Source organism: Podarcis bocagei (genome assembly GCF_964188305.1).
Source record: "Podarcis bocagei genome assembly, chromosome: 4".
Classification (NCBI taxonomy): Eukaryota; Metazoa; Chordata; class Lepidosauria; order Squamata; family Lacertidae; genus Podarcis; species Podarcis bocagei.
In genome coordinates, this window is record NC_138128.1 from 40,737,655 (window position 1) to 40,759,297 (window position 21,643).

The 21,643-nt window shown below is 42.7% G+C and overlaps 1 protein-coding gene across 2 annotated transcripts in view; it reads left to right on the forward strand.

Annotated features, from left to right (window-relative positions):
• Positions 1-21,643, forward strand: part of IGF2BP2 (insulin like growth factor 2 mRNA binding protein 2) — a 60,041-nt gene that overhangs the window by 21,569 nt on the left and 16,829 nt on the right. For both annotated transcript variants that reach the window (XM_081192635.1, XM_081192636.1), the window contains exons 3-6: positions 12,465-12,513; positions 15,972-16,023; positions 18,103-18,166; positions 19,559-19,831. In XM_081192635.1, the coding sequence (XP_081048761.1) occupies positions 12,465-12,513; positions 15,972-16,023; positions 18,103-18,166; positions 19,559-19,831 (438 nt within the window). The remainder of the gene's footprint in view (positions 1-12,464; positions 12,514-15,971; positions 16,024-18,102; positions 18,167-19,558; positions 19,832-21,643) is intronic.

The following is a 21,643-nucleotide window of genomic DNA, read 5'->3' on the forward strand; positions in this document are numbered from 1 at the left end:
AGGTTTGTTATGTTTTTTTGAGCTTATATGTGATGACAAAAAGTGGCTTCCACATTAGAGGAACAGGTTTTTTGAATGTCGTTCCAGTGCAGGTGAATACTTGAAGCTATGTCAAGCCGCAGTTGGACAACTTTTCTCCCTATTGGTCAACATGCAGTAGTCCTGCCATGCTGGCTGAGGTTGATGGAAGTTGTAGCCCATCTGGAGGGCATCAGTTTGGGGAAATCTGCCCAAAGGAGTCAGTGCCTAAGGATTTGTTCTGATGGAGTGGAGAGATGATCTTATTTCAGTTGCCAGCCTGATGCCCTCTAGATCTAGTTTTGGACTCCAACTCTGAACAGCAAACTGCCGTGCTAGCTGGAGAACCAGGAGGGCAGCAGGTTCACTAATCTAGTCAGTATGCTCTGGAAGAGGAAATGTTGACTTTCAAGGTCCAGGCTTAAATCCTGTTCAGCTGTGGGGCTTTAGGTGAGTTTCTCTTTCATATTCCACTGGGAAAGTGTTATAGACTAACTTGCATCTTGAGTGTCTCTGTTTCACAAATCTGATCTTGAATACCCATTTGCAAACCTAGTCTAGGGGGAGCCTGGAGTGGTGAGGTGTGTGAATGCATCTGATTATGCATCTTCTTTTATATAATCATTTTCTTTCTTACTTACTTTCTCTGCCAAAACAATCTTTGCTGTCCAGGGAAAAAAAACGCATCTCTGAGGATAAACGGAGAAGTTTTGTAAAATCATTTTATACAGTGAAACGTGCTACCAAAATAGTAGAAAAGCTCAAATGTCATGCTGATGTTTTATCTATGGAATATAACTTGGGAAGGCCAGGAGCTAGCAAAGGGAACCTCCTTCCATCAATACCCCCTCCCCCTGCACAAGCTTCTCAGAAATAGCTTTTTTAAAAAAACAAAACAAAACAAAAACCTCCTGATAGTAAATCTAGAAGGATTGATTTGCATAGTTTCCTCACCCCCTTCCTCTTGCCCTTTGGACCTGTTTGTTTGTGGATGCTTCCACTGTAGGACTGTCAGCCTCTTGCAGATGGCGTGGAGGTTGACTCATTTCCTTAAGTGTCTTCAGTACTGCCATGCAGCTGGCCAGCATGCCCTGTGATGTCAGACTCCTCCTCCTCTCATTCCTAGCCCTAGCAAGCTGTTTGGGCCTGGATGGGGGCTATGCATTGTTCTGCAGATGGGCACATACTGTTGTCTGAAAAAGGATCTCTTCATAGCTTTCCTCTTCTTTGCAGCTTCCCTTCGTATTGGAATATCTCTGTCTTGATAGTGAATGGGTGCATCAGCTGAATGAAGGCTACATCAGTGCCTTTAGAGAAGTCATGACAAGGAGTCAGGCCATTGGTCCATCTAGTTTAGAACAGTGCACATCAAGTGGCAGCAGTTTTCCAGGATTTCAGAAAGGAACTCACTTTCCCAGACCTACCTGGAGAGGGCCTCCTGCATGCAGAAGTATGTCCTCTACCACTGAGCTCTTCCTCAAAAGGATAGCAAAGGGCACTGGGAAGTATGTATGTATCTGTTTTGTTAAGCTGAGATACTTTTCTCTGCAGACATTGGTCCTTTCCGGGAGTGCTTTTCCATGTGATCAACATTGCAGAAAGCTGGAATGAGGGCCAAGTGTGCTCACCCCACTGTTGCCACCTGCCACGAGCTGAATGGCGACTGTTTGCAGTGTGGAGCCTGCTTCAGTTGAGCATTTTAGCTGATTTCCCAGAGTACTTAAATGTGTGGGGAGCCTATACAAGTAGACCGGGTTTCTCACTGCAGATGGGAGTGGGGAGGGAAAGCATGCCCATCTCCATATTCTCATGCTCAAGATGCTATTTGTGTGGAGAAACAAACGCCTAAAAAGTTCTGTGGTTAAAATTAGATCATCATCACTTAGATTCGTAGGACCACCTCATGTCTCCATTCAGCCTCACAAAAATGTTAGGTGAGATGATTGCTCCCATTTTATAGAAGAGGATCTGGAGCTAAGAGATGAAAACTCCCATTTTTTACTTGATGTCTGGCTCTCTTTATCTACTGGTCTATGTTAGCTCACTGAAAATCAGAAGATGGCAACTTTTGAGAAGTGTTATGATATACTGTTAGTTGCTGTGGGGACCTGGTTCAAATGCTCGGTCTCTCCCACCACACCTGTGAATTCATTTGGTAGCCGTAGGTCAACCATTATTTTTTGGGCCTCAACCCACACCCCAATTCCTTTTTCTGCAATGGGAGGATAATATTGGGCTGTCTTGCAATGTTGCAAGGGTTACTAAGGAAATGTTTGGGAAGACATATTAATATTTCCTGTGAATACTTTGTGTTGTTGTTAGGACTAACATCTTCCTAGAAAAGGCTTAACCAGCAGTGAGGGGCAAAGGCCTCAGAAATGTTTGTTATCTTTTTTAAATAAAAAATCATAGGGCCAAGAATAAGAGTTGTTTGGCCCTTCTTTTGTTTATTTTTCTCTGAGGATTCCCTTCACTGAGGCAGAAACTGAAACCAAAAAAGGATATTTATTCCTGTTTGTTAGTTTGAAAAGACAGGTGCAAATGCACTACCATAGTATGTTAACCACATTAGTTTCCGCAGGAAAGTGTTTGACTTGTGTACAGCTTGTATGTTCACACCAGTGAGCATTATAGGGCTGTTGTTTCTTTCTGTCTTTCCTCTGAATTTAAGAAGAAAAATAGTGCCTATCACTTTTTGCAAAGGAATGCGGGGGCGGGGGGGGGGGAGAGCAGTCTACCCAACTATTTATTTTCAAGAAAAAGGTAAATCAACCCCCATCATACTCCTGAGCCATCTTTCAAAACAAGATTATACCCACAAGAGAAAGATCAGTTCCAGCAGAAAAGCAATGTTAAACTGCTAGTACTCTCGTAAGAAGCATGGACTTTCACCAGCAGTTACTAGGGTTTTCTTGTGTAAAGCGTGCTGGTGAACAATGTATGTACCTGCGTAAGCATACACTTTAAATGTAATTGCTCTGTGGGTTTTTTTTTTAAAAAAAAGAGAATGAGATTTATAAATAGAATAACATTCACCGAGTCCTTCAGTTTGGATACATGCAAAGCCAGTTGTGCCATAAAACTTATCATTTGAAGGACTAGGGCAAAACTCCATCTAAATTGGTGAGTTCAATGCAAATGCTGTTTGTGGTTTGTAAAAAACCCTATGGTCTATCGTATCTAGGCTCCCCTGTGCTGAAACAATGGGCTGCGTGCCCTCTTGTGGCAGGATAGAAAATGACTTTGAAATCAAACCACCTGAGGTTCACTGTTCTCTCCTTAAGAGAGATGTTCTGTCTCTTGCAGGAGAGCAAACTTTTTTTTAAGGCACTGCTGTGCAGTGGTCTGTTAGGGCAGACCTTGTTGGCAGTCGCTGCCTAGATGCTCCTGCCCAGTTGCAATATGCATGCTGCTTATCTCCCTAAATGGGCTGGGGTGGGGGAAGGGATGAGCATGCCTAATCAGTTTGTAAGGGTGGGCTGTAGTTCAGTGGTCAGGTCCCAGGTTCACTCCCCAGTATTTCTGTGTGTGGCCAGCAAGGAGAGCCACTGTCAGTGCTGAACTAGATGAACCACTGATCTCCTATGGTAGTCTCCTATGTTCTTCTTTGGGGTCCTCTCCTCCAAGCAACTGCTTTTATATTTTCTGACTTCTGGGGTAGGGAGAGACACTGAATTTGCAGCTCTGTGGTGGGGGAAAGAGGTGTGCTGTCAGGATTTATCAATGGGTGTGCTTTGTGTGCATTTGTAGAGTAAGGGGGAAGGGATGCTTTGGAGTTGCATTGTGATGAGAGTTGTTTACTGAAAGGTGTGTCTTGAGCACACACTTGGATCATACATTTCCATTAGCCACATTTTCGTCCTCCTTTCCCACATGTAGAGGAATTTGTGCTGATGGCATACATAGTGTGCCTTTGCTACTTCTGCATACCCTGTTTTAGTGCTGGGGCTGTCCCTGAAGCTGACCTTTTTTTAAAAAAAAGTACTTTTTTGTACTAGAGAGCCCATTTGTTTCTCTGCTGTCACTCAGTCTCCTCCACTGCTTTGCTGCTGCTGCTGCTGCTGCTGCTGCCCTGCATAGTCTATTGAACATTCCAGGGTTATATAATTCTCTTTCAGTAATCTTGATCTCATTCTTGATCTCACGATGCAATCTTTAGTAAGTGATTCACACAGCCCACTGCCCCCAATTCACAAGTTTGTGCTAAAAGCTTTAAATTGGTCACGTATAGACTTGTGCTTCACTCTGAGCACTAATAAAGAACCTGTATGTAACATTTTTGCCAGGTGTTTGGTATGCTTCAAATTGATCAGTCAAGACTATTCTCCTTGTGGGCATTGTCATCAAGCTGAAAACTATTAAATACCTCTCACTTGCCACATGAAAGAAAACAGTACTGTCTAAAGTCTTTTATCATTCTTTTCGGCTCCACTTGCAATGCTGTAAAACTCAAACCCATAGTTGTTGTTTGGATTCTCTCCCCCCCCCCCCCCGTTTTCTGCAACAGTTCCGTCAATTTCAAACTTTTCTAGGAGGTCTTAGCTGGATTTAAAATAATAAAAAAAATTGCCTTACTGGTTTATTTTCAGATTTTATTTTCACACCATGTAATCTGTGCTGCTGCTGCTGCTGCTGCTGCTGCTGCAGACTTTGTAAAAGAAGCCTAGAGGGGGCTGAAGTGTGGAACAAATAGACTTTAACAGTGTGCAACTCTCTGCTACAAATTATTTTAAAATGGGTGCTGCCTTGTGTGTCTTTTCTCTGCTTGTGTTTTCGAGAAATGCTTCCCTCCATTGGCAGGTTAGAAGGATGGACATGTGGTCTTATTCAAGAGGTGACTCAGATCACATGTTGAGTTCTTTATATCAAAGATTTATTACTGCCCATTCCTCATCAAGTAATACCTGCCACTGGGTCAGTGATACCTCTAGCTTTGCTTTCACCAACTCTGATAGGCAACTCTGTATGTGCAGGAAAGCAAGTAGAGCAACAGTTTCCCTCTAGTACTTCAACAGCAGGGATGGGAAACATGTGGCCCTCCAGTCATTAACTGGACTACAATTCCAACAATTCCTGACCTTTGGCCATACTAGCATGGGATGATGGGAGTTGGAGTCAAACAACATTTGGACTAGTAACTCTGATGGAGGGAAAGTGGTCCCAGGTTCTCTCATGACACATCTGTTACAGAGGATGCAGAATCTGGAGAAGCCTAGGCTGAACATTGCTACCCAGTGTATTCATTTATGACTTGTAGGTTTGTTTATTTTGGCAGACCTTCAGCAAGGAGTGAGTGGGGTAGCACTGGGGCGATTTGGAGGAAGGGGTAGTTTGGGTGGTGTTCCAGTGTGGTGGGCTGTGCTTGTTTACTTTTCATACTCTGCTTCTGGCTGAGTAATGAGAACTATGCTTGAGCAGAGTTTATTGATTCATTTGATGCAACACTAAAACAGGTGCTTTCATTGTTTTCCTGTCTTGCTTAGAAGCCTCCATCTCACGGGTGATGCAAATGGACTCATGCTTGCACCTTGACATTGCCCTTTCATTTCCACAGTGATGGAGCTTTGAGTCAGGCTAAACTTGCAAGAGCTGGCATTGAATGTTAAAACCATAGAAAACACACCCACTTGAATGAGTGGTAAGAAAGCCCTAACAGCATTTTGACTGTGTTTGCCTTTAGCTAATCTCTCCCTCTCCCTCCAGTCTTCATTTCTGCTCTCCTTTCATGACCCTTCATTTGCCAGCTTAAAACCAAATTAAGTTATTTGGAGTGGTGGCTAGTGCCCATTGCAACAGGTAGGGTGGAAGGCAGGGAGACCAGCAACAGGTAGACAACCAACTACTTCTAGTTTTGACAGGGTTTTTGTCTTGGGCCCGGTCTTATTCAACATCTTTATGTTGGATGATGGACTCAAGGGCATCCTGATCAAATTTGCAGATGACACCAAACTGGGAGGGGTGGCTAACACCCCAGAGGACAGGATCACACTTCAAAACGACCTTGACAGAATAGAGAACAGGACAAAAACAAACAAGATGAATTTTAACAGGGAGGAGTCTTGGTTGACCACAAACTTGACATGAGCCAACAGTGTGACGCGGCAGCTAAAAAAAGCCAATGCAATTCTGGGCTGCATCAATAGGAGTATAGCATCTAGATCAAGGGAAGTAATAGTGCCACTGTATTCTGCTCTGGTCAAACCTCACCTGGAGTACTGTGTCCAGTTCTGGGCACCACAGTTCAAGAAGGACACTGACAAACTGGAACGTGTCCAGAGGAGGGCAACCAAAATGGTCAAAGGCCTGGAAACGATGCCTTATGAGGAACGGCTAAGGGAGCTGGGCATGTTTAGCCTGGAGAAGAGGAGGTTAAGGGGTGATATGATAGCCATGTTCAAATATATAAAAGGATGTCACATAGAGGAGGGAGAAATGTTGTTTTCTGCTGCTCCAGAGAAGTGGACACGGAGCAATGGATCCAAACTACAAGAAAGAAGATTCCACCTAAACATTAGGAAGAACTTCCTGACAGTAAGAGCTGTTCGACAGTGGAATTTGCTGCCAAGGAGTGTGGTGGAGTCTCCTACTTTGGAGGTCTTTAAGCAGAGGCTTGACAACCATATGTCAGGAGTGCTCTGATGGTGTTTCCTGCTTGGCAGGGGGTTGGACTCGATGGCCCTTGTGGTCTCTTCCAACTCTATGATTCTATGACCCCATCCTCCTTCCTGCTGGGTTGTACAAGGACAAAATTAAGACTGAATGTGGCCTGGACTGCATTAGGCTGGTCCTTTGCCAACATAATTTGAAACCAGTGCCATTGCACTGATATGTGACTTAAAGCGTGAAGCTTTGCCTCTTGGCAGTTAGCAACACTTCGCAGAGTCATCAAACCTAGATATACAGCTTTTGCTGATAATGAAATGTTTCCACAGTACCTATTTCAACATGATACAATGTAGAATAGGTTACTGATGGGGCTTTTGAAACTGCTTCCTCTCATGAATCTAAGGTAAACTGATGTCAAAATCCTACTTTAACCTCTGAAATGTTGTCTGGTTTGGAACAATGGGATTCAGCATAGGTTCCAGAGGAGTTTCTGTTGCTTCAGGAGTTGTGCTTGTGATTCTCTTTGAGTTTAGTCTCTTCCAGATGACCTCCTTATTGAGCATTCATCCTAATTAGTTTGCAGGGAGATAAGATGACATTGGCCATTTAATGAGCATTTGTTCTGATTTGTTTGCAGAGAGGTTAAATGATATTTCAAACCAAGTGTTATCCCACACTTTCCAGTGGGTCTGTTGCCCAAGACCTCCCAATCAACTGTAATTGCATAACCTGATTTTGCCTGGCACCTGATCTAACCTCTCTGAAAAGAGCTACAATCTAGAAGCGTCCTTAAACGTTTCAAGGGCTGCTTACCTTCCTTGCAAGCAAGAAAATATAATGAATGTATTTCACAGGCAATAAACATGGTGGCCAGCCAGATGGGCGGGGAATGAATGAATGAATGGTGCATGTGGTATCATTTGTTTTATGTATTGGAGAGTTGAGAAATGAACTGAAAATCTACCAGGCATTGAAACAACTTGGGGAAGCAAAAGTTTGTTGTTGTTGTTGTTTAGTCGTTTAGTTGTGTCCGACTCTTCATGACCCCATGGATCAGAGCACGCCAGGCACTCCTGTCTTCCACTGCCTCCTGCAGTTTGGTCAAACTCATGCTGGTAGCTTCGAGAACACTGTCCAACCATCTCGTCCTCTGTCATCCCCTTCTCCTTGTGCCCTCCATCTTTCCCAACATCAGGCTCTTTTCCAGGGAGTCTTCTCTTCTCATGAGGTGGCCAAAGTACTGGAGCCTCAGCTTCACGATCTGTCCTTCCAGTGAGCACTCATGGCTGATTTCCTTAAGAATGGATACGTTTGATCTTCTTGCAGTCCATGGGACTCTCAAGAGTCTCCTCCAGCACCATAATTCAAAAGCATCAATTCTTCGGCGATCAGCCTTCTTTATGGTCCAGCTCTCACTTCCATATGTCACTACTGGGAAAACCATAGCTTTTACTATACGGACCTTTGTTGGCAGAAGCAAAAGTACTAAAGCATAATAAAAAAAAGTTTTTAAAGATTTTAAAGGATACGACTTCTCCCAAAGACTCCTGGGAACTGTAGTTTAAGAGTACTGAGGATTGTAGCGCTAGTGGGTAATTTCAGGATTCTTCGGAGGAAGTAAGGTGCTTTAAGCGTGGTTTAAATGTATGGTGTAAATGCCGCTAGAAAACAATGGCAGTAGTGTAAATGTGAGCAGAAACTAATAGACATGGTACAAAAAGCGGAAAGGAGATGAGGAGGGATAAGGCAAAGAAGCAGATGCAGGTCACAAATTCTTCATATGTAAGTATTTCACAGCCAGATGGATTGGCCACTGACAGAGTTGGCTATCCTGTCTCACATCACCCTGTACTGCAGACATGTGGAATAAACTCTAAAGATTTGGGCTTCTGAGTCACATGAATGGGAATGTTGGCCTGCCTTCTCCATTGTAGCAGATGACTAAACATGGTGTATATTTACCCCACATATAAATCCATGAGAGGATTAATGTTCAGTGAATTATTGGCAGGCAGAAAATTGGATTTGCCACTGGCTTCATGTTTCACCATTTGCACTAATATTTCTGTCACTGTATAAAGACATTTTCCATTGTTTGGATACATTTGATTTCTGAGAAAATGAAAGTGGAACCTGAATTTTCAGTTCAGACTGCGCTTGAGCTCTTACCTTACTGTTATCTGCTATTGGGGAATTATGTTTTAGTTTTCCCTGAATGAGCACTGCTGCTGTCAGGAGAGAGAATGCAATTATCACAATTTGGGATTGGCTGCAGAACCTGTGAGGAAGTTAACTCACCTTTTGTAATCTGGTAGAATGAGAAGTCAGTGTTCATAGAAGTTACCTGGAGTGTCAAATATTGCTGGTGTGTTAGCCATAAAGGCGAAAGGGGTGGCTCACATAACAAAAGTGCATTTATGGTACGGTGTGTGGGTAGAACATTGACACATGCAAGCACTCTGCCTGTGGCTACTGTTGTGTCTCTTTTGACCCAGTGGCACAGGCAAATGTTTCTATGATTTCCCCACTCCCTAGTGTGAGAAACAAGAAGAGATTCAGCAGAATATCCCCCCCCCAGCCAATTTCAGCTGCTCACTCCTGTTTACTTGTCTTTTGGCTCATGCAAGGTTGTTGGCAACTGTTCCGTTATGCATAGGGGGAAGATCTCTGATAGAGCTTCTCTGTTGCTGGAAGGGGGCAGGAGACGAAAGCTGATATAGGAGAAAGAACTGAATGTAACAGGACCAGGGAGGAGGGATGAAGAAGCTGGCAAGTGTCGTCGTTTCCTTTGGGGAGGAGGATATAAGGGATTATCTCAGTGTGGAAAGAGAATGGGAGAGGAAATTACACAAGATGGGTAGCAATACTTTGGGATGCGTATGGGGATGGAAAGGTGCAAGTATAAAAGAAAAGCCCATCCCGATGGATCCAAAAAGCCACGATACCTTCAGAGCAAATGTCTGCACTTGGCTTGAAGAAAGATGAACGATGGAACTCATTGCTACTGTGGCAAAGAATACAGCAATTTGCAAAGATGGAGTAGACATGAGTAGAAAGTTATGTCAATAATTGTGCACAGACTCCTCCTACATCTACCACCATTTTGAGACTAGAGGGCCTCAGCCATTTTCAGCCAACTGGGCCTTGGGCTAGCAGGTTTGAAAGCCCCCGATGTGGAAAACATAGGATTTCCTCGCTGAAAGTAATATTTGCATAGCAAATTTATTGCGTGTGAACTGGGGAATGCACAACAGCATGTTGTATCTCTTTAGTAGCATCCATGGCTTCTGCATCCCACCTGTGACCTAAGACAGCTTCTCCAGCCCAATGCCCTGCATATGTTTTAATAAGAACACACAAAAAGGCTGCTGGATCAGGCCCATGGCTCATCTGTCCCAGCGTCCTGTTCTCACCGTGGCCACCCTCAGGCCTGTAGGAAACCCACAAGCAGGCCCCAGGCACAATAACACTCTCCCCTCCTGCCATTTCCAGCAACTAGTGTTCAGAAGCCTGAGGAGGCTAAAGAGCCATTGATACCCTTATCCTCCATGAACCTGTCTAATCCTCTTTTCAAACCATCCAAATTGGTGGCCATCACTGCCCCCCGTGGGAGCAAGCTCCCTAGTTTAATTATGCGCTACAGGAAGAAGTGATTACTTTTAGATGTCGTGAATTGTCCGACATTCAGCTTCACTGGATTTCAACTGCAGACATGCTGGCTGTGGCTGATGGGAGTTGTAGGTCAAAACATCTGGAGGGTGGCGGGTTGGGGAAGGCTGGCGCAGAAGTAATATCAGCACATTGCTTTTCCTGAAGGCAGCCCTGTTTAGGGAAGCTTTTAATGTTTGATGCATTACTGTATTTTAATATTTTGTTGGAAGCCGCCCAGAGTGGCTGGGGAAGCCCACCCAGATGGGTGGGGTATAAATAATTTTTTTTTTATTATTATTATTATTATTATTATTATTATTATTATTATTATTCCTGTTAACGCAGAGACAATCACTGCTTCTCACCGAAGGAGATGGAGCTGCAACACATGGTCTTAAAATAAATTAGTTGTTTGTTTGTTTTGCAGTTTAATCTTTGCTTTGTTGAGGCCTCCAGTCCAGGCTTGATATGAATCTTCCACCACTTTCCCCAAAACAACCCTAAACTGGCAGCCCAAATTTTTCCTCAATGAGTGTACAGGGTTACAAAGAATATGCATGCATTCTATTGTATATAAACATTGTGACAAGTTTGTTTCGATGGGTGTGCATGTTCTTGTGCAATGTTCACACGTCTATCTATCTATCATCTACCAAAGTACTTCTATACTGCAGTTTCATTAAAAAACAACAACATTGGTTTACAAATAAACACACAAAAATCCAAATAAGTTTAAAAAGCAACAACAGATGGTATACACAGCCATAAATGGTTTTCCCAATACCTGTGTGTGAAATGGCTCAGGGAGTTAATACTCCTGCACTTCCCCAGTTTTCCTTTTCTATTATGAGCTCATAATTTTTGTGGAGCCCTTTCCGTGTGTTAGAAGGTTTGAAGATCAGTCACTACTTGTTAGCTTGTTTTAATGCAGGGGCCAGTGCTAAACCCCCCCCCGGCCTTAGGCTAGGCAGCGCTCCACAAAGACCCAGCGCAGGGGCAGACCAGATGGGAACGGCCTGCCCAACCTGAACACTCAGGCCACTGTCTTTCCCTCTAGCCGCCCCACATTCTTCCCCAATAAAAAGGAAGTGACTCGCATTTACGAATGAGGAATGCAGTGGCTCCCATGCTTCACTTAATTTCAGTCACTAATTTCACAATTAATAGAAAAGGAAAAGAATTCCAGCACTCTTTCTAAAATCCCCTAATAGTTCTGAGGAATAGTCATACGTTGTCTGAAACACAGGAGGAGGTGGACGGCCTCCTCTTGCCTTTCCTAAATGGTGCCCCGGGGTTGGGGATGTTTATGAAGCAGCCCAGTGGTGAGTATTTACTGGGTGCTGACTGTCACCCTTTTTGTGTAATTTGCCTTTAAGTCGGGTCTCACTTCAGCTTTACTGCCTGTTTACTGCGACAGTAGAGTTCAGTGCATGCCAAAATGTACTACTCAAACTTAGTTTCGCCCTAATTTCAGATTCCCAATGCTTGATAAAACTATTTGGGTTCTGGAGCATTTTCCATAGTGCTGTGCAATCCATTTGTAAGTAAAGTATTGTCCCATACCTGGCTTCTCCCTTAATGAACATAGCACTCAGCTGTTAATGAAGGAAAGTGAAGCTTATATTTTGAGTATGCCTGCCAGTTCAAGTTTGGGCCAGGATCACTAAGTATGTAATCCTATACACACTTAACTAGGAGTAAGTTTCATGGAATTTAATGGGGCTTTCCTCTGAGTAGATATGCATAAGCTTGAACTGTAATTTATTCATATATTGATGTGAAAGCAGTTGATGAATACAATAAAAGCACATTTGAAATTCGGATAGTATAGCTGGCAGGGGTTGGTGAATTTCACAACATCCATTTTCTTAAATATCCAAATGGATTAATTTTGGGTTACACTCCTGGTGTTGTGTTTCACTTACTTGTTGAGGCTGGGTTGCTGAGAATCCCAAACATTTATTGTGCTTCAGGGTGTGGAAGACAATAGATGGAGAAGTTATAGTTTGTACCAGCTCTTCATATGCCTGGCTACTGTTAAGGAACAAATGGGGGGGGGTGTATAAAGGGTTCACTGTGCTGTCCTAGTTATCTCTCAGCTAAAGTTGCTGGTGTGTGATGTCAAGAAAGCAATTTCTTGTCCCGTGACTCATGTGATCTCTACTTTTGGGGACTTTATATCTTTACAGGAGCAGGAAGATTCAGATCCGGAACATTCCCCCTCATTTACAGTGGGAGGTAAGTGTACAGAAGGTTTTATTATTTCCTGCTACCTCCTTTCCCATAAGAAAATAAGTATATTTTCTTACTTGTTTACGGCATTTAACCAGGCCACCCAGTAACATGGTTTTCTGGGCAGCTGACAACATCTAATAAAAAAATAATACAATATTAAAACCACAATATCATAAAAAAGAAATTGCAGCATAAAGATTTCCAGCAGAGAGAGAGAGAGAAATGTAGTTTTCCCACAAGTATAAAAATACACAGCATATAATGCAGTGGTTCAAAATGCTAAGATCATGGGTTTTTAAAGGCTCACGACGTATTTGTGCTAAAGTTCTCCAGGGTGTTGCAGCAAGTGTCCTCCAGAGAATGAAATTGTCATTGGCTGCCACTTCTCCATTGACTAGACGTTCTTTAGCTAAATTGGGATTTAGGGTCCAGGTGGCCTTCCTGATGTGGTAGGACTCACAACTCCCCACTACCGCCAGCTGGCATGGCCAATGGACAAGGGCCATGGGAGATGTAGTCCATCTGCACCTGAAGGACCATAGATTCCCCATCCCTGGTGTGTGGAGAGTGGTGTTGACAGAGAAGCACACCAAAGTGCCCAAAGGGAGTTTAATGACCTCTGTCTTGCAGATGGTCTCTGTAGTCCATTACAGCTTTTTAAAATCAGCCGCCTGATTTTTCTTCTCAAAACTGAATAAAACTGGGGACTGGCCTGCAGTGCCTGTTATGAACATACAGTCCCACCCTACGTTCCCGCCTTAGGACTTAATTATCTCATTCAGTTTTTTAACATTCATTTCATTACAGTTATTTATATCCTGGCTTTCAGGATACGAATCCTTCCAAAGCAGCTGAGAGGAAACATTAAATTGCATTTAAAAATGAAACAAAAGACGAAACAGTACTGATATAGTAAAGAAAATCAGGATCCTTCCCACAGGGCAGTTGGTGGTAAAAAGGTGCTGTGTGTGTGTGTGTGTGTGTGTTCCACCTGTAGCAGATGCTGAGGTTTTTTTTGTCTGTCACCTCCTCCATAGAGGATAAAACAGGCCCCAAGATAGAACACTTACCACCCTTTCTCTTCATGGGAAATCTTAGTTTCACACTACAGTGGTACCTCAGGTTAAGAACTTAATTCGTTCCGGACGTCCGTTCTTAACCTGAAACTGTTCTTAACCTGAAGCACCACTTTAGCTAATGAGGCCTGCCGCTGCGCTGCTGCTGTGCGATTTCTGTTCTCATCCTGAAGCAAAGTTCTTAACCCGCGGTAATATTTCTGGGTTAGCGGAGTCTGTAACCTGAAGCGTCTGTAACCTGAGGTACCACTGTATATTTGAAGCCTACATACACACAAAAAACCCCAACAACCACACCCCTATAGGATATGTGGCCTGCTGCTATGGAAAGAGGAACATGTGATCAGGGATCTCGCTTTGCATTGGAAACCCATTCTCTTTCCAGATATCCAGCTTATTTGTACCTTTGTGATTTTCATTGCTTTTTTTTTAGTGATTTGCTTGTTGCTTGTTTTTTTTTTAAAAAAATAATATTTACATCATTTTTATTTGTTTGATGTTGGCTGCCATGGCCTCTCAGTGGAGAGGTGGGATCCAAATGTTTTAATAAATAAATGCAACAGGAGAAGTCGGGGGTGGGGGTGGAGAATGTTTATCACACAGCAAGGACAGCTTAAACGACCTCTTGCGGCGGCCGCATCCTAACAGAAGAATCCAGTGGACGTTAGAACAGTGTGATCCAAATAGTAAGCAATGTGCATTGTCCATGCTTTGGGAAATAAAATACAGACAGTGGCACCAGGTCTAGGAAGCTTCAGCTCCCCCAATGTTTTTTGGCAGGGAGCAGTGCCCCCCAATATTGAGGGGGCCGCCCCCATGACCACCGGGTGCCTTCCGCACGCCGCAGCCCGGGAGCTGGGCTACAGCTGTGATGAGTGAATAAAAAATCATCATGTGACACGTCACGTGACCGCGCCCCCTCAGTGTGGGAGGCAAGTTGGTGCCCCTGAATAAGAACAGCCTATATCAACAAGGTAGAACATCTGGGCCTAGACAAAAAATTGTGAGCATCATCTGGGGCTTTATCTGCTCCGTTGACACCCTGCATTGGGAAGGCCTGACTCTGGATCCTTCACTACAGCACACATGATGAGGCAGTGTGATGTGAAAGCCTAGGGTTCGTTAGTCTCAAGGGTTCTAGAAAGATTTTTCCAGAATGCATCTTTTTGTGTGGGGAAAAAGCCTTTTGGGGTACAGGAACTTTTGCTGAAGGGGCCTCTTATGCTGATCCTGTCAGCCAGAAGGCATAAGCTTGCTTGTTACACACTGGGTGCAGAGCATTAGGCATGACTACATGGCGTTAGTTGTTTTTCTTAGTCATCCTCATTCCCACAAGGACGATGACAAGGCTCTGATTAGAAGGCCCCCTTGCTGCTTCAGTACAAAAGTTCACATGACTCACTGGCAGTAAGTCAGGTGGTTGAATTCCTGGTTTCAGGTGTTGGATGAACAGGACAGCTTAATTTTTTAGTTCTGGGAAGGGTGCTTCCTGACAATCTGTGCCTGTGGCTCTTTAGGAGGGAAGAGTCACACTTTAATGCTTCCTGGGGGTTTACTGCTATGGCTGTTAGCCAAGGGGACTAGGATGCATCTTTGTAGAGCCATATTTTTGCAGTGCACAAAGAGGACCTCTTGTGCCCAATCTCATGCCCTGAAGTGAGACCTCCCATGACTGAATTCACCCCTATGCACAACATGTTGCAGTTAGGTCCTCAGTGAGTTATGCTCATGCCAGACATCCCTGTAGGACAGGGAATAATTTTAGAATAACCTGCCTGGCTGACTTTAAAAAGCAAGTTGTTGGTTTAGCTACTAAGTCTCTGAGGCAGCCCCACTCTCCTCTTTGTGCTGCAGCTGAAGTGGAGAACCTCTAGCTCTCCGGATGTTGCAGGATTACAACTCCCATCACCCCTGATCGTTGGCCATGCTGGCTGGGCCCGATGGGAGTTGGAGTCTGACGACCTGCAGAGGACCAGATGTTCCCCATCCCTGTGCTACCAAATACATGTTAGAGCCAAGGACTGATCCCGTTCTGATCCTTGGTTAATTTATTGGCCTAGCTGTGACTGATTATTGAGAGAAGTCTAGGACTTTTTCTTAGCTTCTGCCTCAGAAAGCCATTTCATGCTTGCAACTACACCAAATCCCTTTAAAGAAATGTTGGGAATAGTTCTAGCCTACAAAAGGTAAAGGCAAATTATTCAGACATTATTATGGCTCTGAAATCCTTGATGAAACAATTGTCTCTCTCCACAGGCTTGGAGCCTAAGAGACATGCATTGATCACTGGTTTGTTATGGTTCTGAGAAAGTTCTGAGACAAAATGTGTGCCTCATTCATCCAAACTATTTCCCCTCACGTAGTGCATCCTGGTTTCTCTTTCAGGTACTAGACGGTCTTTTAGCTCAGCATGGGACGGTAGAGAATGTGGAACAAGGTAAGGAAATGTCTTGCTACTCTCACTCTTATCATTGGTTTTTATTCAGGCATCTTGAGCCTTTCATATAGCTTTAAGTGCTTATATATAAATGATTCATTTCACGGGGACTGTGGTACTTATTAAACATCTGCTTCATAGTACTCTGGAGTAATGTGCGTCCTTACTGTCTCCCGTGCAATAAAATACAGGGACATATTTTAATAGGGTATAAATATGTAACATGTATAGGTAACATTGTCTTGAAGCACCCCCTAAACATAGAATTATTCTGGACTTCAGGGTAATCACTGAAGAAAAGCTTATCCAATAGCCACTTCACAAGTTGGTTTTGACACACAGGCGTATTGGCACAGGAGAAACACTGTCATGTGTGAAGTGTCTAGCTGTCGGGAGAACACTTATTGAGCTTGTGTGGTTGACACCATATTCAAAGCAAATTTACATCCACTTTCTTATCCCCAAATCCTCTGAAGGAGACTCTTGCTGGATGCAAGAGTACTGATTTATCTGACTGCGTTTTTAAATCAGTTGTGTTATTCTTTCAGGGAGCCTGAGATACTAAAACTCTTGCTTGCTTGCTTCTGCAACAGTGGCAGATCAAATAAACTATTAGGCCTCTTCCTTCAAGCTGCAGAGTTCTGACACTCTCAGCATTAAAAACTTCAGGTCAGAAGTCAGAATCTGCGGATGACCACATGCCAAAGACATTACAAAGACTGATAGTTTCACATTATGACAGCCAAGTGATTTCCACATTCCTGGCCTTTCCCCCTTTGCTGTCTAGACCACTTAACCACACACAGCTGAGCACATATGTGTATCTGAGAGGATGCAAGAGAATTACTATCTTACTAGTTCTGGAGCATTTAGATTAGATAGAGGGAAAATAGAAGGCACACCCACCCCACAATATACCATGTGCTTGTTTGTATTTGTTGGAACTTGGGCAGCAGTAGTGCCCTGTATTTGTGTGTGATATTGAGAATGATCGGCATCTCCTTGGTTTACCTAATATTCATAGTGTCTTTCTGTTGAAATATGAAGAAAACTCTGTTGGGGTTCATACATTGGCCTGGAGGCAGGTTTTCAGCATAAAACCAGAAGCACTGGATATAGAAACAAACCAGAATGAACATGTTCTCCGTGTTATGTTATTATGCCTGATGTGTTTCAGAATTAGAAAATTCTTTCATTGGAAGCAACTTACATTTCTTACGGACAATTTGCAAAGATAAACCTCTGTAGCTTTCTCCTTTCTTGGTTTCTACTGATTCTAATTCTGAAAAAAACACTTTGAGCATAATGAAACATTTTGTTGTTTTTAGAACCTGTTCTCTCTGGGGTTTTCAAGACTTTCAGTATAAACCCCTGTTTTGCCTATGAGATTTTTTTAGATTTAAAAACTACACAGTAAATTAGGTTAGTTGTCTAGTCACAACTTGCTTCTGTCTTTTCATTCAGCAAATTCTACCCTGACAGACACAATATCCTGTAAAAGAAATGATTGCCATCATGCTAATCTTTCAAGAGAATTAATCTATGAATGTAACCAACAGTCATGCTAAGTGTTTATCAAAGTCATCTCATTAAGCAGAAAGCTGATAGAGGGACATGCTGGAGGAACTGGTTCACAGGATTATTTTAACCCATGACAGCCATGGGAAAATAACTGTTTTTGTCATTTATGTGCAGAGAAAGTCACAGGCTAAATTCATCCTGGATATGGTTTTTCATGGTGCTGTGAGCTAACAGAAATGTGGGATAGTGATGGGGTGCCAAAAGCCAAATCCGGGCCAAATTTAGCCAATGGCACTGCATCTCCAAATCAGCCTATCATAGACTGGAGTGAAGTTCTGAATCTCTGACATAGCTGCTGTGGGCTGAGGTGACCATGTGAGTTTCTTAGGATGCAAGATTCTCAATATGAAGTTCTAGAAAACATTTTGTATGACAATGAATACGGGGGATGGGGTGGAGAGAAACTCAATAAATTAATATGATTCAAAACAGAAGCTCCTCTTGTGATATTCTCCCACATGGTAACCCAAACATTTGTTTCTCTCCGCTCCCCTTCAGTTAATACAGAATCAGAGACAGCAGTAGTCAACGTTACATATGCAACAAAAGAAGAAGCGAAAGTGTAAGTGGCAGTTCTAAGTGTAATTTTTACTCTTTCTTATCTTTCTGCTCTGTTTTTTCTCCTGACGATGTTCTCCGAATTTTCTTCCTTTATTTGCTGCAACAAAACTAGTGTGTGGTGCATTATGGCCTAGCAACCACTGTACCAGAAACATCCATCTATCTACCTATCTGTGCTATTTGAGTGCTAACCAATGAACGGTTTCTCTGAGGGCCAAGCAGAATAGCTACTGAGAAATGGGAGCACCCTGTTTGACCGGGATGGGGAAGCTGTGGCCCTACCAGATGTTGCTGGGTTTTAGCTTTGATCAACCCTATCCAACCTGACACTTGGTCAGGAAGATGGAAGTTGTGGTCCAGCAACATCAGAAGGAACACAAAGTTCCCATCCCTTATGTATGAAATGCCAAATACTTCCAGCAAATGAAAAAGGGGACAATGGATTCCACATTGCTTTGACCAGTGGAATTTTATTCTAAGGACAGGACTGGCAAGCACCACCTTTGTGCCCATAGAAAAACAGAATTAGGGTTCCTTTATTTAGTGCACTTAGCTGCAGATAGTAAACAGTATCCACAAAATGCAAAATAATATGGCCCCAATTCAGCTAGCATTAGTTGTAATTTAAGGTTGCAATCCTAAACTCACATACAAGTGAGTGAATCCTATTGCACTTAACAAATTAGGTTGGGCTTCTTAGTAAGCATACTTAGGTCTATGCTGTTGGCCACAATTTTTAACTCTCAAGGCTTTCAGTTGAAGTTAATAGGAATTATTATTTAGCTAATTTGGCATTGGTAGTATTTTTTTAACCTTTTAGTGATTGCTAATCATTTTTGGCATGAATGTGTTTTTCACAAAATATGGACAGTTATATTCTCAAGAGCAGACTTCTAATTTTCACAGTTTAGCCTTTTCAGTTGAGTTTTCTGTTTCACAATCCGTTGAATAATAATTCACAGGAATCACTTGCAAGAGCCACAAAACAGAGGTGGGCAGAAGTAGATAAGGATCTACTGATAACTTCCTAGGTGATTTGAAGTAGATTAACAAGGAACTATGACTCCCAGTTGTTCACCAATAGTAACAGCATCTAAAAACTCCCTCACTCTAAATGAGGTATCTTCAACCTTTTTAGACTCGGGACCCAAAAACGTATTTGGAAACCCATTTTTTAATCTTCTACCATATAATAAATGGTCGTAGTGCTCCTGTTGTGACCCACCAGTTGAAAACCAGCACACTCAAATCATACTACTGAAATGAAGGAAGTTTTTTTTTGGGGGGTGGGCTGAGAAAATATAAAGAACTGAACCAAGGAATGCTGTTGGATTTTTCTTTAGGGTTAGTTTATTGTCAGGGAGGGAAAAAAATCCCCTTTTTTCTGTTTCAGAGCAATTGAGAAGCTTAGTGGTCACCAGTTTGAGAACCATTCCTTCAAGATTTCCTACATCCCAGACGACGAGGTGAGCTCCCCTCAGCCCCCTCAGAGATCCCGGCGTGGGGGCCACTCTTCCAGGGAGCAGGGCCCCTCCCCTGGGGGTTCCTCGCAGCCCAAACAGCTCGATTTCCCACTACGGATCCTGGTCCCCACGCAATTTGTTGGTGCGATCATAGGAAAGGAGGGCTTGACCATAAAGAACCTTACTAAGCAAACCCAGTCCAAGTAAGTACCACAAATGGTTTAATTTCCTTCCACAGGGGCTCTGTCTGCAGCCTTTATGTCCCTAGTTTGTGATTTTTTAAAAGACCAAATGCAGAGCAGTGCGCTCTGGTGTGCATTGTGTAGCAAAAGCTTTGTCTCTTGCAGCAAATTTTAATCCCTTTCTGATGTGTTTTGTATACCTATGTGGAAGTTGTGGCTTGATGGGTATTACAGCCCTGCAAGTGTGATGGTTAAATTGTCCTTTTCAGGCTCACTCTGTGTTTGCAGAAATTCTGGATAGTTTCACTAACCTGTTTTGTTATGTACCGTCACCCAAAGCCCCTTTCCCCAGAGTTTGTTGTTGCTGCTGCTGCTGCTGCTGCTGCTGCTACTGTTGCTGTTGTTGTTGCTGCTGCTGCCAATGTTATACCACCAGCAGCCTATAGCTGGTTGCTGCTATTCAGAACCAAATATCTTCTGCATAACTGGGGTGCAAGGGGTGTTTATAATATTTTAATCATTTTGTCATCAAATTGCTACTGTAATTCTTTTCTGTAAGCTCCTCCATCTCTTCCTGGAATAGTTTAATAACTGTACTCTAACCCTGATCATGTCATCTACTATTTAGCCAGAAAAACATATTGTGTGCAACAACATTATGCGTAGGAGATCATCAAAACCATCAAAAAGTATTTATAAGAAAATATATATGATGCTACAACTAAGAGAGACCTTCATTTTGCATTAGGAAGCTTGCTATTCCTGTGAAAGCATTATCTGAGCTAGTCAAAGTAAAAAAGATGAGGGAGCCCTCTCATCTCCTTTAGAGAGGAGCAAGAATTCCTTTGACTATATTATTTGATGCTTGGTATTCTTAAGAGCACAATAGTTTTTTCAAGAAAGTTTTACATTGGATGTAAAATGCTATATATGTTACATTACAGTGTACGATTTGGGTTATATTGAAGCTGAAACCCATTCTTTAGGTGTAAAGACCTTGGAGAAGGAAACTCATGCTGGGAATATAGCACTTTGAACTGGAATAATAATAATAATAATAATAATAATAATAATAATAATAATAATAATAATAATAATAATAATTTCTTTATACCCCGCCCTCCCCAGCCAAGACCGGGCTCAGGGTGGCTAACACCAGGTATAAAAACAATGGATTAAAATACAATTTAAAAACAAGATTAAAATACAACATTAAAATGCAGCCTCATTTCAGTAGAAACTCAAATCAAAAACTTTTTTTGGGATGAAAACATCAACTTTTCACCAAGCCCAACTATCCAGACTGGTCCTATGCAGGCCAGAAAAAAGTGCACTTATGTAGAGTACACTTCGTCTTGTAATTCAAACTTCAAATCATTTCCCCCAGTCTTCATTTTTCTCAAAAGATTATTCTCCAAGTGACACGTTAAGCTAAAGATTAGTGTCCGTTTTTCTATATCAAAGCTTGTTTTGGCGAGACACTAAGTATAAACCTGTGTGAGATAGAAAGGGCAGGAGTCTGCCTGTCCTGATCACAGTTTGAACTTGTTCCGCCTCTGGCTCCAGCAGAAGTAACTGCACTTCTTGTTTGCGTAGGGTGTGTGTGCATAAACATCCCATGCATGCAAACTACATGATGGTGATCCTGGAAATTACTGCATGGTTTGGGCTTACGGTCATTGAGCTTTACGCTTTTTTTGTCTTGTGCAAATATTGCATCCAATGTATGACCACCTGGTGGACCTAGAAGTGGGACATGCATGCCTGATGAATGGGTGTGATCCCATCCAGTCTACTCTGATACATACCTGGGCTCTCCTCCAAACTAGTTCC